We start from the raw sequence: 17,347 nt of genomic DNA, 5'->3' as shown, positions 1-17,347 counted from the left end.
ATATAATGAATTTCTATACATATTATAACTGTAACCCAGCTTCAGTTTCATTCATACCCCACCTACTTCTCCCTCCCATTCTCTGATATGTATCTTCTAAACATATGTATTATTTTAAAAAACATAAACACAATATCATTATCACACCAACATAACAATAACAACTTAATATCATCAACTATCTGGCCTTTGTTCAAATTCTCCTTGTTTTATAAATGTCAGTGATTTGTTGTTTGTCTTTCCTTACAGTTTGTTTCTTTGAGTCAGGATCCAAATGAGTTCTATACATTGCAGTTGGTTGCTATGTTAAGTCTCCTTCACTCCATAGACAGAGTGTTACCTTTCTATTCCTTTTTGCTCCATACAGTTTACTTATTGAAGACACTGAGTCATTTGTCCTATAGAGTTTCCCACACTCTGAATTTTGCTGATTGCATTTCTCTTCTGTCTTTTAACATGTTCTTCTCTATTTCTTGTATATTTGGTAGCTGGGTCTAGATCTAGAGACTTAATCAGATTCAGGGCAAGCTTCTGTTCTTCTCAGGTTTTTACACATGTAATTCCATCTGCCGGGAGTATTCTTACTCTGCCTGGCTAGTTCCTATTCATCCTTCAGGACAGAGCTTAGATGTTGCCTCTTCAGGGAAGCCTTCCTTGGCCCCACCCCTCCTCTGAAGTCTATCATAGATCAAAAGCACAAGAGGAAAGCCTTTTACTTGAAGCACTAAAAGGAATTGCGTCTCAGATGGAAGGAAAAGCGAGAGTGGGTGCAGATAAAGATACCTGTATCTGTGAAGAGCGCTGCCTTTTGCTGTGGGGAATACAAAGATGATGCATACATGGATTTCACCTTCAAAGAGCCTGTGGTTAAAAGCAGTATTTTTCAACCTGCAGATCATGACGTTAGTACATTGCTTAATTAATTCAATTGGTTGTGATAGGTATTTCATCCTAAGGAATAGAATCAAATAGAGAGTACCTCCCAAGTGGTAAGGATGAGTCTTTCTTACGAAACATTAGTTACCTGTGTAAGTACTACAAGTCATCACATAAAATGTGGCACTATGGATCTGTGTCAGAAAAGTTTGAAAAGCACTGATCTTCAGGCAGAAAATGTATGCATAACTATTTTGGTACCCTTCTCATATTCATTCAGCAGTAAGTAAAATTCAGAGCGCTTACCATGGGCTGTTCACAAAGATGAGCTTGAGCAAGTCATAATCTCTTCCCTCGGGGTATTCACAGCTGACAGTGGGAAAAAGAAGCAGTTAAAAATAAAGATAAGCACTAAAACAATGCCTGCAAATGGTTCCACGGAAAAAGGAATACAGGAGTCTTCAGATATGAATGACTGACTAGGGAGTTAAAAAGGAAGAGCAAAAGAGGATTACATGCGGAAAAATCAGCACTGTGCAAAATGACCAAAGTTACAGAAAAGCGTGTTTGGGAACTGTAAGTAAAGCTAGAGTGCTGAGTACATGTGGGAGAATGGTAGAGATGAGTATATAAAGGTAAGAGGCACCAAACAGTAAAGAATTCTGTGTGCCACACTGGGAGATTTGGACTTTGTGTTATAGGTCAGGTGGTGGCAAATTTTTTGTAGAGATAGTAAATACTATTTTAAACTTTGGAGACCATACAATCTCTGTCACAGCTACTGAGCCGGACTCTGCTATTGTAGCAGGAAAGCAGCCTTTGGCAATATGTAAATAAATGCGCATGGCTGGGTTTCAGTAAAACTTTATTTATAAAAACAGCAGGCTGGATTTGGCCTGCTACCTGTAGCCAACACTTGGAAACTTTGGTTATCAAGCGTCAGTATCCATCAGAATCACCTGCAAATTGCTGAGTACCATCCCCAGAGTTTTTGATTCGGAAGATCTGAGTGGAGTCTGAGAATTTATAGTGATAACAAGTTCCCAGCTGGTGCTACTGCTGCAGGTCTTGGAACCACACCTTGAGAATCACTGCTTTAGGAACCAGACTCTAGGGAATAGAGAAGTGGGTGGAACAGATTAGAAAGCTGTTATAGGAATCCATGATGAGATGAAGTGTGGGCTTGGATGGGAAGGTAACAATAAGTAATGCTTATGAACCAGATACCATTCTAAGCATTTTTCATATGTTTGCTAATAATAGTCATACTAACCCTACAAAGTAGATACTTCTACTATTCTCATTTTATAGATGGCAGAGAGGTAGATAAGTTGCTCAGAGGCCACCTAGCTACTAAGTGGAGGAACCAGAACCCAGGCATTGCGGTCCTTGAGACTGCAGTTTTAACCACCATGTTATAATGCCATTGTATGGCAGTGAATATGAGAAGATGGATTTGAGACCCATATTTCGGATGGGAACTCAGTTTAACTTGGCAGCTGATTAAGAGTGAAAGAGAACAGAATCAAAATATTCCTACATTTCTGATCTGAACATTTAAACAGATGATGATAAAATACAACAAAATGGAACTATAGGAAGAACTATTCTGAAGAGGAATATTTCAAATCTGAGGCACAGGTAGAGTGTTTTATAGGCAGTTCACTGAGATCTAAGAACCATTAGCAGCACATGGGTGGTAATTAAAGGCTTACCGTTGGAGCAGTGGTAGATAAATGATATCATTTGAAAAGGGGGCTCTGATGGGGAGAAGGTGAACAGTCATGGAATTAGAGACCAACATTTCAGATGCTTATGGAAGAACTTAACTGAGAAATAGAAGGCAAACCAGAATAGTGTTAGAAATCAAGTGGAGATTTTATTTTTGTTTTTGTTTTGTGGGGGAGTTGTTTTGTTTTTTTTGTTTTTGTTTTTTTCAAGATAGAGTCTCACTGTGTCTCCCAGGCTAGAGTGCAGTGGCACCATCTCGGCTCACTGCAACCTCCGCCTCCCAGGTTCAAGCAGTTCTCCTGCCTCAGCCTTCCGAGTAGCTGGGATTACAGGCGTGCACCATCATGCCCAGCTAATTATTGTATTTTACTAGAGAGGGGGTTTCACCATGTTGGCCAGTCTGGTCTCAAACTCTTGACCTCAGGTGATCTACCCGTCTTGACCTCCCAAAGTGCTGGAATTACAGGTGTGAGCCGCCGAGGCTGGCCCAAGTGGAGATTTTAAAGAGAAGAAAAGAGAGAAATAATATAGGCCATAAATAGTTTTAAAGAAGATAGGGATATTACTTGCAAAGAAAATATCTGAAATTTGCTTGAAAACTTGCAGTGAAGATATACATTACAAGGCATCCCATTTCATTTTAATAACTCTTTTTTAAAATGTATCTTTTTCTGGATTAAAATCTCCCTTTCCAAAATTCCTGTGCCCTCTAAAACAAGTCTTTATCCTCTGGTAGGAGGGTGGGAGAGTGTTACAAACCCCTTTATAAAACTGATAAAAATTTACACTCTGTCTTGGGGTGGGGGCGGAATTGCTGTAATGCAATGATTTTTTTTTTTTTTTTTTTTTCTTTTTAACTGAAAAGCTTTGTAATATAGACCTGGGCCTCCTACCTCAGATGGAAAGAATCAGAAGTACTAGGCATCCGCATTTTCAAAAGTTTTCCAGGTGACTATGATATGTATCAGTAGACCTATGTAGATATATACACCCCTGCAGATACACATTTATATCCAATTTATCACATAGAGCCAAATACCAAGTATTAGCCGTGGAAGACATATACAGATATCAGTTAAGTCACCTAAATCTTCTCCAGACCAAATATTCTTCATTCCTTTCATTTTTACCTCTTAAAGTTTCCAGACTCCTTAACATCATGGTTGGCCTCCTCTATCATTAAAACTTGATATCTCAACTATGGTCTGACCCACACATCCCCTTTTTCTAGATGTAAATTTAAATCATACTTATCTTTTGACTTACACTGAGTTTTCTAAAAAGGAAGAGCACTGAAAAGCTAGAATGTTAAGGAAAGGCACCATAGGACTTCAGGTGGGCTTTGAAAGATGGGTAGGCAATGGATAGAAAGATTTGAGAGTGATTGAACAATAGGCTGGACAAACCTGACTGCAGGGGGTCAAAGAGATAGTCAGTGACAGGGGTATGGAAAAACAAGAAATAGATTGCTACATTTCTTGAATGCGAAGCACATTCCATCTTATAGGTGGTATGTACGCATTAAAGACTTTTGAGCTAAGATGTGATATCAACAAATGACTTATAGAAGTTAATCTGATTATTAAAGATGGAAGACTGTTGGAATCACTGAGTTGTGAAGTATTAGCCGTGGAAGTAAAAAGAAACAGTAGAGGAGATGCTTCAAAGAATAAGGTCACAGGACTCGTGTTTGGTTTGAAATAGAAGTAGAAGGAGCTATTAAATTCACTGTTAGAAACAGAGGAAAATAGTAGAACCACTGGCAAAAGTGGGGAGGAATTAAAATGGGGAGTTATTTCTAAAGTTAGGGTGTGAACAAAAGCTTGAGATGTTGGCTTTATCTAGCAAGTAATAGTAATGTGGGACTGACCCTCAGGAAAAGGGATGCAATTCAATTTGAAACTTTGAGAGTAAGTTTTGTAATTGAAGAATCAAGAGCCAAATACCAAACCTTAGGGAAGATTACTTTGTGGGAAGAGAAGCAGCAGGAAAGAGAACCCATTGGTGTACTGTCAGAAGAGCAATGTGAAGAATATTTTCAAAGTGGGAGTTGTGGTTTGGTTTTTAACTTGAGTAATTCACAGTGCACACCCTTATAGACTATATAGACCCAGGTGTCCTCCGTGGCAGGACACACCTCATGCAGTAGATTCAACAGACATGTTGAGCACCTTCAGCTTGCCACATGTTGTCTTTGACGTGTTCAAACACATTATCTTACTTAATCCTCAGAATACTTTACAACAGAAATCACAAGCTGTGTTTTACAGATGAGGAAACTGAGTCAGAGAGATCTAAACCATCTTGGCCAAAGCCACAAGGCAATAAACTGGATTCCAAGTCTATTACAGGACAGTTGTCAGATCATTGCAAAATTGTGCTTGATCATTATTCTGTTTCTGTTCAGTACTATGATAAATTAGCAATCTTTAGTGGTCATTTAGATTGTGTTTATTCCCTACACAGTAGGTTGGTGAAAAAGAAGAAATGGATTTGAAACTGTTGATTGAAATCAATGCAACTGGCAATTCAGGACACCCCCCAAAAAGGAATATACCATAGGATTATCATCAGCACAGCACAAAACCTCATTGCAATTTAATTTACTCATTTGTGAAAATACTGATAATATTTATCTTCCAGGATTGCTGTAAGAATTAAATGAAGTGATAAAGAATAACTACTAACAATTACATCATGCTATTATGTGCCTAGCACTATACTGAGCACTTTACAGTTGTATTAATATAATCATTATAACCCTGGGAGGCAGATGCTAGAATCCTCCTCGTTTTACAGATAAGATTAAATAATTTACCCAAGCTGGTAAACAGAGCCAAGATTCAGTTCAGTCCCAGACTTGTTCCTAACCACTACACGTACTGCTTCCTCTACTATAGATAACAAACGTGAAAGCTCCGAACCTAGGATGGCGTGTACAAACTACCCTCCATAAATGTTAGTTTCCCTTTTGTGACACCAATTCAGAGTGTTCATTAATGATATGCTGCTAAAGAAATGAAAAATTGTTATTTTTTTATGTTGCTTTACATGAATTTTAAATTTTCTTTCCTAGCTCAATGTCAATTGCTGCAAGCTTAGTGAGTGAAGATACAAAGACCAAGTTTTTGAACAAAATGGGCCAGTTGACAACATCAGGTGCCATGTTGGCCAATGTGTTTCAGAGAAAGAAGTAGAAGCAGGAAGGAAGCCCCCAGTAAACACTAAGATGAACCTCAAGCCGACTGGTTCCTTGTACTTGAAGTACTTGCCTTTTTTATTTCCTCAGTTTTATGTTCTTGCATTATAATTGTATCCTAACCTCCAAAGATATTTGCACTGCTTTTAATTACTGCTGTATATTTGTTGATTTTGGAGTTACAACTGTGGTGATAGAAAATTGAGTTGATGGTCTGTACCAAGTCCCTTGTCTATGTTCTTGTCTTTCAGAATAATTTTTATATAAATATATATATAGTGAAGAAGTTTTTTTTAATTTTTGGATGGGATATTCTCAAATATCTGTATTATACACTAAGCTATTACAATGGTACTTAAAATAATGTAAATTTGAAGTCATTGTTATAAAATAATAAAGTGGAGATTACTTAAGTATTTAAATTATGAAAGAATAATGCAGACTTTTTATTGTTTCTTAACTGACTAGAAAGAGCCACCAGCATTACTCTGTGCCTTTTGGACATCAGTTTGTGTGTTCTGTAGGAATTGTGTGCATTCCATTCACACAGTATTTCTTTAGGATGCTGTGATGATTTGAATTTCAAATCCTACAGTAAATAGCTAAAGATGAAACCTTCATTTCAGAACTCTCATGAATATTTTTTAAGCGCTATTTAAACCTCCCCAGCACTTAGATGCATATAATGGACTTACCTGAGGAAAGACAGCACACGGGCATGGGGAGAGGTAACCAAGGTGAATTTTACAAACTGGTGTGTAATAGATTTAAATGCTCAAAAATAAATGTAACTGAGAAGAGTTAATAATTGTGAGATTTTTCCCAAATTGAGATACAGAAGAAAATATAGTTTGAATCTGAAATTTAACACTTACTTATGTAAAACATTTTATTTAAGATATTTTCTAATGATTTTAAGTTTAGAGAGTACCTTTTCATTCTGTGTGTTACAGAGAAGTACTGAAAAGTTAAGGACACTTGGGGGCTACTTTTTTTCCCTCTAAAATAAAAAAAAAAAAATTGGCTAAATTATAACTAGTTAGTTATCACCTTGTCCCTTAAAGTCAGTGACTTCCTGTGTTTGATGTATATTACATAGAGTCTTAAGTCAGTGTACAGTTCCACTGGAATTTGACAGTTGTCTATACAGTCACGCAACTTGAAGTAGAAAAGAGTGCTGGACATAGGAAGGGGGTGATTGGTTTGAGAGGTTAATGTGAGGCCTTTTTGAAAAATGAATATTTTGATAAAAAGAATTCTTGTTTTAGCACAGTTGATGCATATAGGTGATTCTCATATTTGTTGTATAAACTGGTTTAATACATTTGGAACATAGTTGGATTATATTCATTTCCTGGGAAAGCTAGCTTACCATACATTCAAGTTTATAAAACAATTTGCCATAGGCAAAGCCATTTAAAAAGTTCATTCTGAAATTATTTCATTTACCTACAGTGAAATAATCGTGAACCAAGTAGTCTTTCTGAAAACTGTTGGGTTCTAGGCATTCCTGAGAAATTGAAAGTGGCTACCTTTCATGTCAAAAATGTTGATCTGTTATAAATAAAATGTTTTTGCATATGTTTTTGTTTTGGTTTGGGCTATGTGTTTTACTTTCATTTTGAAACACTATACTTTCTATGAAGCAAAAAAATGAGAAAAGCCTATATTCATGAAAACATACCAATATTTTATAAATATAATTTATATAAATTACCTATTTTGGTTTACTTTTACTAAAAAGGGACGATGTTGCTTTTATAAATGTATAAAACTAATACATTTCAGAAGTAACTGGAAGAATAATGTTTAAACTCTGATTTGCTTCCAACTATAGCAGAATATGTGTATGTTTGTTATCAGGTGAGTGGATAGAATGTATTTTTATTGTGAACGTTTTTATTAATTAGTGAATATATTTATTTAAGTGCTAATGTTTTTTAAAAAGGCAACAGTAGGCAAGATTCACAGTGTATTTCAAGTGAGAGTCTCTTAAATATTTTAATATCATTAAGATTTCACGTTGTGGTTTTTGTTTTTTGTTTGTTTGTTTTTAGTAAAATATGTATTGTCTTTACAGACAAGACAGACACTAATCCCTGAGACTGAGATTTGGACTGAGTCCAAAATAGAGCATAAAACTCCCATACTCATTCCTTTTAAACAGAAGTAAACTTACGGTACAAGTTTTTAAGTGTTCAACTTAATGAAAAACTAAGTTTGCAAAGTAATGAAAAGCTAATTTGAAATTATACCTGTGTTTCCAGAGTAATCCAGAGATTAAATTTTTTCAGAAATCCAGAAGTGCCATAATTACTAATTTAGCTGAATTCTTCCAAGAACAGTGCTTGAATGATGGCAGTATCTATCTCTATACATAGGTGTCTATGACCTTCATTGGTTTGCATTATTCACCCCTTTAGAGAGATTATTTTGCTAAACATCAAACTGATTTTCAACCTGAATGAAATTGTGAGTAATTTAAGTCATGCCATCCTCATTATCTATGGCTTTTAGGATATGTCAACTACTATACACTATAATACTAATGGGGGTCTCAAGTCAAAGTGCTATCACATTCTTATTTTTTAAAAGTTGGTTCAAATAGTCTCTGTTAAAGTTTAGGGAGGTGAGATCAGTATGTGTTGAATTGTCTTTTCATCATCCCATTTTTCAAGACAACCTATTTTGGACCATTGTTGGAACTCCAAGGATATACCTTTCTCTAGTTACTACCCTGCTGATCTTTGAACTGCAGTAGCTAACTACAGCTAACATTCGGTGCTGGTTATACTTTCTTAACTATTCTCTATGTAAAGAATGTACTAATTTTTTCAGTACATTAAAGAAAGTTACACTTCAGCTCTTCAATGTTACACTTAAAGAGCTTTGGCTTCAATGTTACACTTAAAGAGCTTTGGGCTGTATGCCGTCGCTCACGTCTGTAATCCCAGCACTTCCGGAGGCCAAGGTGGCGAATCACCTGAGGTCAGGAGTTCAAGACCAGCTTGGCCAACGTGGTGAAACCCCGCCTCTAAAAATACAAAAATTAGCGAGGCATGGTGACGCAGGCCTGTAATCCCAGCTCCTCAGGAGGCTGAGACAGGAGAATCGTTTGAACCTGGGAAGTGGAGATTGCAGTGAGCCGATATTGTGCCACTGCACTCTAGCCTGGTCCACAGAGCAAGACTCCATCTCAAAAAAAAAAGCTTTGTAATTAGCAATTCTAATTCATGAAATACTCCTGATTAGCCAGGTAACAAAATTCAAACTTCAAGGTTGGATGTTAATTCTCTTGTAAGAAAACTATGAAATAAATTTAGCCTTTTGTGTGAGTAGACATCTATTTCAAAGTTCTACTGTAACTTTACAGTGTGCTTGGTTTTGATACTATTTTTTTCAGTACATTAAAAAGAAATAGAGACTGGCTGGGCGTGGTGGCTCACGCCTGTAATCCCATTTTGTTTGGGAGGCTGAGGTGGGAAGATCACTTGAGGCCAGGAGTTCGAGACCAGCCTGGCCAACATGGTGAAACCCTGTCTCTACTAAAAATACAAAATTAGCTGGGTGTGGTGGCATGCACCTGTAATCCCAGCTACTCTGGAGTCTGAGGCAGGAGAATCGGTTGAACCCAGGAAGTGGAGGTTGCAGCGAGCTGAGATCGTGCCACTGCACTCTAGCCCGAGCGACAGAGTGAGACTCCACCTCCAAAAAAAAGAAAAAAAAAAATACAGACAAAGCACTAATCAAAAATAATGTATCAGGTAAGTTTCTGCATATTGGTAAAATAACTGGATTTTAGACAGTTTTCATACTACCTAAGAATGTGTTCTGTATGCATTTTGTGTGTGAGCCTACACTATAATCACAGTCTCTAAGTGGCACATCTCATCACTCATATTTTCTCTTTGGGACCAAGAACAGGAAACTGTTTTGACTGTCTTTTTTGTGGTTTACTTTGCATGTTCAAGAAAAAATCTTAAAACATCCTGTTCTCTGTAAGACCACACCAATCATAAAGTACGTAACAGTTAATATAAACTTAACACTGCATCAAAAACAAATATATTTTATTTTGATAGTATATAAATAATATCTTCAGTGTCATGAGGAATATAAACTATTTGCTTTTCTCCAGAGGCTTCAATAATCTGGGAAATTCTGTGCCCCATGTATCTACACGGAGAACTATATTACTATTCTAATTCCTTTTATTCCATTACAGACTAATCCATCGTATTTATTTCAGTTAGATCATTGCATGAATAGATTTCTGGAGGGACTTTAATGCAGTAAAATATATGTAGTTTATAAGCTGGCATTTTGTGTTGTGTGTTATGTATATTAAATTCTTTGTCAGTGATGTTTTTAGGGTGTCATTTGTTGATAGTAATATGCTTTTTATAATTTTAACAAACTGCTTCCCTCCTGGAAAGTAACCCTTTCTTGAATTGTTGGCATTTTAAACGTTAGATATTTTCAGGATATGCATCTTCAACAAAGCTGGAAATGTTACAGATAATCTCTTTATAAAATACACATTGCTGAGTAATATAAATCTAATAATTTCTCATTGACTTTATGATTTCATACATGGTTTTTCTTCATTTCTGATCATTACTTGACAATTCTTTAAATTCTTAGCTTTCTCTGTTCATAAGCCTTCCCATCATGTATTAAATAATGAACCTTAAAGGTGAATATTTTCATAATGTAAATCATTTTCTGATTTATTTTTCATATGGATTTTCTAAACATGGTCACCTTTCTGTCGAATTATTTTCTTACCCCCAAAGATCATGAAAATGTGTTCTCTATTCGTCACAGGACTTTATTTATGGAAATTATAGGATAATAAACCTGAAAGTGCTTTAGCACTTAAGGGAGTAGGAAATAAAAGTAAAATCCGAAGCCCCACAGCTGACTGAACAGACTCCTCTTGGCCAAGGAGACCCCAGAGAAACCTTCAAAACTAAGGTACCAGCATGACAGGATGGGAGGTCAGACACACCTCAGTATGCCTCTTCCTTATTAACCTTTAACCGGAATTCCTTCCTAAGGAGGATGCAGAAACCAGCTCTGGAAAACAAGAAACCAACAACTTATTCCTTTATTGCCTTTAGCGAATAATCTGCGGCTGCTACTGGACGCCCCCTCCCTCTTTGCAGCCACCTCTTTGCAGTTTCAATGTGACCGCTCACTAATTTCACAATGCATCCCTTTCTGGAAACTGACCGCCATCTACAGACAAGTTTTGGCCCACTTGAGGACGATGTGCAGTGAGGGTTTTGTGTCCTCTGCTTCACCTTTTGATGTCAGAGGGCCAAAAATGCCACCCTCAGGTCATGTTAATGTTGCCATTTTTCTTAACATGCTGTCAAGGAAGAGACATTAAGCTTATATGTGCATGTTTCTCCTTTCATTAATATTCATGACTCCTCCTGCAGCTTGTTGAAGTTGTATATGGCCAAGCCAGTCAACATCAATTCCTGTTCCCTTTACCCCTCCCTCAAAGTGCTTGCTTCTGGTTTCTGCCAGAGGCTATGCTTCCCAACCTGCGGGATGGCCAGCCTGAAGGCTGCCGCCCTTTATGAGAAAGGAAGCTCTTGTTTCCAAGTTTATGAACCTCATGATTCTTCACTTGACAAAAGTATTATGAAAAGTTCAGGGTGGAGTTAAAATTTTTAAATCACTGAATAACTAAAGCATGAATAAACATTGATAACCCTCTTCTCCATATTTTTGTTAGATCTCATGTTCCAGTAAGTAAATAGGTTCCCACGCCAGGCATAATTGATGAAAAATTGCAGTAGAAGGCAGAAACCACTTTGATTGTTTCTTTTGCCTACTTTAACCTCTCTTTTAAGAGTTTCTAACCTAGTAAAGACTAGGAAGGTTATTTTTTTTTATTTATTTACCAAAACTTGCGATAAAAATGAGTAGTCAACTTAAAATTTTCCATTACATAATTTATTTAGGTTTCAGAAAAATATTTTACCCTTTATAACTTCACTCATGTCTGTTCATGAACATTTGATTCTCACAGAAACTGGCTTCCTTTGATATGTAGTTTGAGTTTGTTGGCTCATTCCTTTAATCTTGCAACTAAACTTTTCATACTAGTAAGGAAAATCAGAATTGACATTTCTTGAAAATAAATAGCTCCTAGTGTTATCTTTAAAAAGAACCTCTTCAGTTAACCATTGACCAATAATGAAAAAAGTTATAATCTAGGTTTCTTGCTAAAGCTATAAATGTGTTCAGCTCTTAGGGGATAAATGCTAAATATCAAATGTGGAGACCATTTTGTTTTCTTTGCTATACTACTCAAACCCTTACGGCATTGTAATTATTATCCTCAAGAAATCATGGAGAGGTGACTGAAGACTAGAGCTGGGCAAATGTGATTTTCAGAAATGAGAAGCCAATAGATTTTACGAAATATGGATTACCATTTGATTTTCACTCTAAATAAGTTCTTCAGGTGGGCCTTTTCTGACCACCCAGTCTAAAGTAACCCCCTGTAATTCTCTCATATCACCTTGGGTTTTCTTTTTTATGATTACTCTTACCAGTACTCATTTTCTTGTTTTGTTTTGGTCTCTTTTTCTCACTGGTCTCATCTCTGTGAGAGGAAATGATGTCTATTCATTTCAACCTGTGTCTTTTCAGTACTTAAAGAATGCCTTTTATATGCTAGGTACTCAACAAACTTTGAATTAATGAATTATTGAACTTGATACCAATTCCATGCAAGATTGTCAACTAGATTAAAAGGATGGTTTGTGAGCATAATTAGACATCCTCCAAAGTCCCCCAAACTCATACTTGAGTTTGCTAAGACCACATGTCAAACTAATCCAATGTTCTTTCGATAGAGCTATTATATATTGGTCAGGAGGCTGGTGTAATATTGTGCATCTTGACCTCGGCAAGTATTTGACTGTTTCTCATAATGTCCTTGTTTATATCTGAGGTAGAAAATGTGGGCTAAATAAGAGCGCAGATAAAGAGTGTACCATCTATGTGTGGCCTAAAAAGCTAGGCTGCGCTTATATTCATATCTGGCTCTCTGGCAGTACCCCTGATCAACAAGCCTCACCAAGTTTACCAAGGGATTTGTAAATGCAGAGAAGCCATTTTTTTTTTCTAAAGATGGTCAAGTAATTCATCATTCACCATATATTTATGGAGTACCTATTTTATGCTAGGCATAGGGATAGAGGGAATAAGACCAACACAGAGCCTACTTACAGAGCTTGCAAGCAGGAAAGAAAACAAATAGGTTGAGAGAGAAGGACTAAGGAGGATTTACTCTAATTAAGGTGATTATAGTTTACCTTGGAAGGCTTTGCTGAGGTGACATTTTACTTGATAACTAGGAAGAATAAGCTTTAACCATGTGAAATTAAGAAGAGGGGGGAAAAAGCAGTGTGTGCATAGACTACAAGATGAAAAAATGTGCTGTGTTCAAGAAACTGGAGAAAAAAAAAATATGGCTAGAATGAGACAGTGTCAGAACATGAGATTGGAGAGAGGCATGTAGCTGGATCATATAGCACCTTGTACAGTATGGTTAGAAGTTAGAAAGGGAAGCCTTTGAATAGTTCAAGTAGTGAAATGATTGATCCAGTTCATATCATGGCTAGATATACTTACGCTATATAAGAATGTGTTGCAGAAGGTCAAGAGTAGAGGCCGAAGGCAGAAGCGAATACAGTAGTCCAGGCAAGAGATGATGGCTTACACAAAAGTGGAAGGAATAGGGCAGATTTGAGATATACTGTGAAAGTGGAATTGGCATGATAGATTGGATATGAAGAGTGAAGGAAAAGGGAGAACCAAGGATGTCACCTAGATTTTTGGCATGCATAACAATACATAATAGGTGATGACAGTAGTTACAAAGTGAAGTAAAGAACAATTTTGTCTTAGATGTATTAACTTTAAGATGTCTGGGAGTTGCCTGTGGAAATGTCAAGTAAGAATTTAGCCAAATCAAGATCTCAAGAGAGGTCAGGACTGAAGATTATGAAGTCATCAGTATTTTGATAAACCCATGGAACTAGGTGAGATGGCCTGGGGAGAGAGTAACAGTGGAGAAGAGGATTCAAATCAACACTGAGACACTCACATACTTGGGGATTAAGCAGAGCAAGGGGAACTACTGAAGGAGTCGGAAGGAGTAAACAATCAGGTAGGAGGGAAACCAGGAGAGAGTGGCATCATGGAAGCAAACGCGAGCATTACAGCAAAGGGGCCAATTAGCTCTATCAGTTGCCACTATCAGTCAAGATGGGAAGGATCTGAGACCCATTGGAAGATGAAAGTCACTGATGACTTCAGTACTAGTTTCAGTGGATTGGTGGAAATAGCCTGATTGGAATGAGTTAAGGAAAAAGAGTAGAGATAACAGCTCTTTCAAGAAATTGTGCCTTGGGCCAAGCATAGTGGCTCACACCTGTAATCCCAGCACTTTGGGAGGCCAAGGTGGGAGGATCAGCTGAGGTCAGGAGTTCGAGACCAGCCTGTCTCAGGGTGAAACCCTGCCTCTACTAACTATACAAAAACTAGCCAGGCTTCGTGGAGGGTGCCTGTAGTTCCAGCTACTTGGGAGGCTGAGGCATGAGAATCGCTTGAACCCGGGAGGCAGAGGTTGCAGTGAGCCAAGATCACGCCACTACACTCCAGCCTTGGTGACAGAGCAAGACTCCATCTCAAAAAAAAAAAATTTTTTTGCTTTGAAGAGGAGCAGAAGTACTGGTAGCTAGAAGGGTCAAGAGAGGGTTTGCTTAGTTTTGTTCTGTAATGGGGGCAATTAAATCATATTCGTGCACTGATGAGAATACGCTGGTAAAGTAGGAGAGCGTGGTGATGCGGCAGCAGTGATGGGCGATAACAGTGGAATCCTTGAGAAGGCAAGCGGGTGAGCTTCGGAGCACAAGTGGAGAACTGGCTTCCAATGTAATGAGAGAAAGCGGAGAATAGATAGACTTGCAGGTAATTGGTAGATTTAGTGGTGGGAAGATTAGGGAGTTTCCATCTGATTCCTTCCATTTTCTCAGTGACGTATGAAGCAAAGACATTAGCGTGGCTGTATATGGGAAGTATTGGAGGTTTGAGAAGAAGGAAGGTAGTAATGGTTGTCTTCAAGAATGGCCACGTAGATTATAGAGGGAACTATAGGAATGCCGAGGAATTTTGAGAGCCCATTTGAAAACAGTAATTACAAATTTAATGATAAGCCAGTTGGTACATTGTTTTTACTTTTCTTGAGCCAGGATCAGCCATTCTGGAGCAGATGCAGAGAATAAAGTATAATCAGGGCTGGGGTTTTCCAGGTGTGTAAGATGAAGAGCAAGGACACAGGCGTTAAAGGTGTTTGCAAAGGAAAGATTATAGTGATTGGCCGTAGAATCTAAACCGGTATGGGGAAAATGAGATATTGGGGTAAATGTCGAGGGAAAAATTATGATGAGTGGGTCTCAATAAAGCCAAAAAAATATGTTCTAGTGAGAATATGCAAGTAAAGTGAACTGGAAGGATACTTCCTTTGGAAGTAAAAATGAAAAGCAAATAAAGCTATTCTACCTATAGGCCCTAAGATAAAGACATTTTTGAGAACCCTTTTTTCTTCCATACTTTCTTTTTTTTGAGACGGAGTTTCACTCTTGTTGCCTAGGCTGGATTGCAGTGGTGTAATCTCTGCTCACTGCAACCTCTGCCTCCTGGGTTCAAGCAATTCTCCTGCCTCAGCCTCCCAAGTAGCTGGGATTACAGGCACGCACCACCACACCCTGCTAATTTTTTGTATTTAGTAGAGATAGGGATTTCACCATGTTGGCCAGGCTGGTCTCGAACTCCTGACCTCAGTTGATCCTCCCTCCTTGGCCTCCCAAAGTGCTGGGATTACAGGCGTGAGCCACCACACCTGGCCTTTTCTTCCATATTTTCTACTTCTCTCAGTTGTTCTACTTTCTGGAATACTTCCTAGGCTTTATCTTTCAACTCTTGTGTTGTTTTCTTTTTTTTTTTTCTTTTGGCATTTATGTTTACTCCAAGAGCTCTAGTGTGTTCTCTGGTACTCTCTCTTAGCAATCTGTTTTTGTTTCAAGGATGCAAAAACTGCTTTAATCTCCTTGAGGATATTAATTAAGATTATTTTTTATTTTCTAGCTTATTACTTATCTGTTTCCTTCAGTGTTATTGTTCTATTTATTCATCATTTTCTCTGTTGTAATGGACATTTCCTCAAACATCTGGTCACTTTTGGTTATTCATTCATATTTAAAGGTGAAATAAGGCTAAGCACAGTAGCTTACGCCTGTAATCCTAACACTTTGGGAGGCCAAGACTGGCAGATTACTTGCGCTCAGGAGTTTAAGACCAGCCTGGGCAAAATGACAAAACCCCATCTCTACAAAAAATACAAAAATTAGCCAGGTATGGTGGCACGTGCCTGTAGTCCCAGGTAGTCGGGAAGTTGAAGCAGGAGGATTGCATGAGCCCCAAAGGTCAAGGCTGCCTTGAGCCATGATCACACTACTGCAGCAACAGAGTGAGAACGTGTCTCCAAAAACCAAACAAAAAAAAAAAGTGAAATAAACTAATTGGGATCTTTCTGTATGAGATTGGGAGAATATTCTCCATAGATGTCTAGTTTTTGCAGGTCTTACATGCAGAAGCATTAACTATCTTAGTTGTAGACTCTCTCTTTAAGGATACTTGTATAGCAAACAGCCTTAGAAGACAGAGATCGCATCTTACTCCAGAGCCAAGAACAAATTTATTTTCTATACAGTATAATAATGTCTCCTGGGGCAAAAGTCAGGCAAGCTTACTGCCTATTATTAGAGACTCAGGTTCCCTAAGCTCATAGTTCCTCTCCTATAATGCATGTTCAGGCATCACATGACCCTCTTTGTATTGCCCTGTAGGACTAGAGTTCAGGAAGCTGAAGAAAATGCTAACTAGTCTGGTTACTATGATTGCTCTAAGTAACAAACTGTCTTTTGTCTCTGACCCAGGAGCCTTGTGTTGTCTGCCAACATCCATGAAACAGGCCAACTTGTTAGCTTGCAAGTTAGGGTAAAATCTCAGACCCTTCACAGTTCTTGACAGTGAGTAGGGCTTATCTTCTGGCAAGCTTCCCTGGTACTGAAGCCCAAGAGAAATCTCTCCCATGAGTCCTCACGAAATGTAATGGTCTTCTTCCTCAACAATAGCTGTATAATTTCTATAGTGAGCTTTAAACAATCATTTCCTACAGTGTCCCTCATTATAAATGAAGAATACCAAAGCTGAATTCAGGAAAGGAAATCCAGAAGTGATCAAGACCAATAGCCCAAGGACATTGCTCTCTGATCATTTGATTCAAGCCAAAATGTAGATGTGTATCTTATAGTCAAATAAGTGTGGGGAATGCTTCATGCTCTGGCCCGCTCGCTCTTTCTTCTTTTCTTTTCTTTTCTTTCTTTCTTTCTTTTCTTTTCTTTCTTTCTTTCTTTCTTTCTTTCTTTCTTTCTTTCTTTCTTTCTCTTT

The 17,347-nt window shown here is 37.8% G+C and overlaps 1 protein-coding gene across 6 annotated transcripts in view; it reads left to right on the top strand.

The window, feature by feature from the left end:
* RELCH (RAB11 binding and LisH domain, coiled-coil and HEAT repeat containing) overlaps positions 1-7,395 on the top strand; it is a 111,207-nt gene extending 103,812 nt beyond the window's left edge. For 3 of the 6 annotated variants that reach the window (XM_026448252.1, XM_026448251.1, XM_026448250.2), the window contains exon 29: positions 5,684-7,387. In XM_026448252.1, coding sequence (XP_026304037.1) covers positions 5,684-5,804 — 121 coding nt within the window. In that variant the 3' untranslated portion in view covers positions 5,805-7,387. Of the gene's footprint in view, positions 1-5,683 lie in introns of all 6 variants that reach the window. The other 3 variants (XM_026448254.1, XM_026448253.1, XR_003306915.1) reach the window with 2 other exon arrangements.
* The last annotated feature ends 9,952 nt before the right edge of the window (positions 7,396-17,347 follow it).

Source organism: Piliocolobus tephrosceles, chromosome 18 (assembly GCF_002776525.5).
Source record: "Piliocolobus tephrosceles isolate RC106 chromosome 18, ASM277652v3, whole genome shotgun sequence".
NCBI classification, from domain to species: domain Eukaryota; kingdom Metazoa; phylum Chordata; class Mammalia; order Primates; family Cercopithecidae; genus Piliocolobus; species Piliocolobus tephrosceles.
This window is presented reverse-complemented; position numbering and strand designations above follow the sequence as displayed.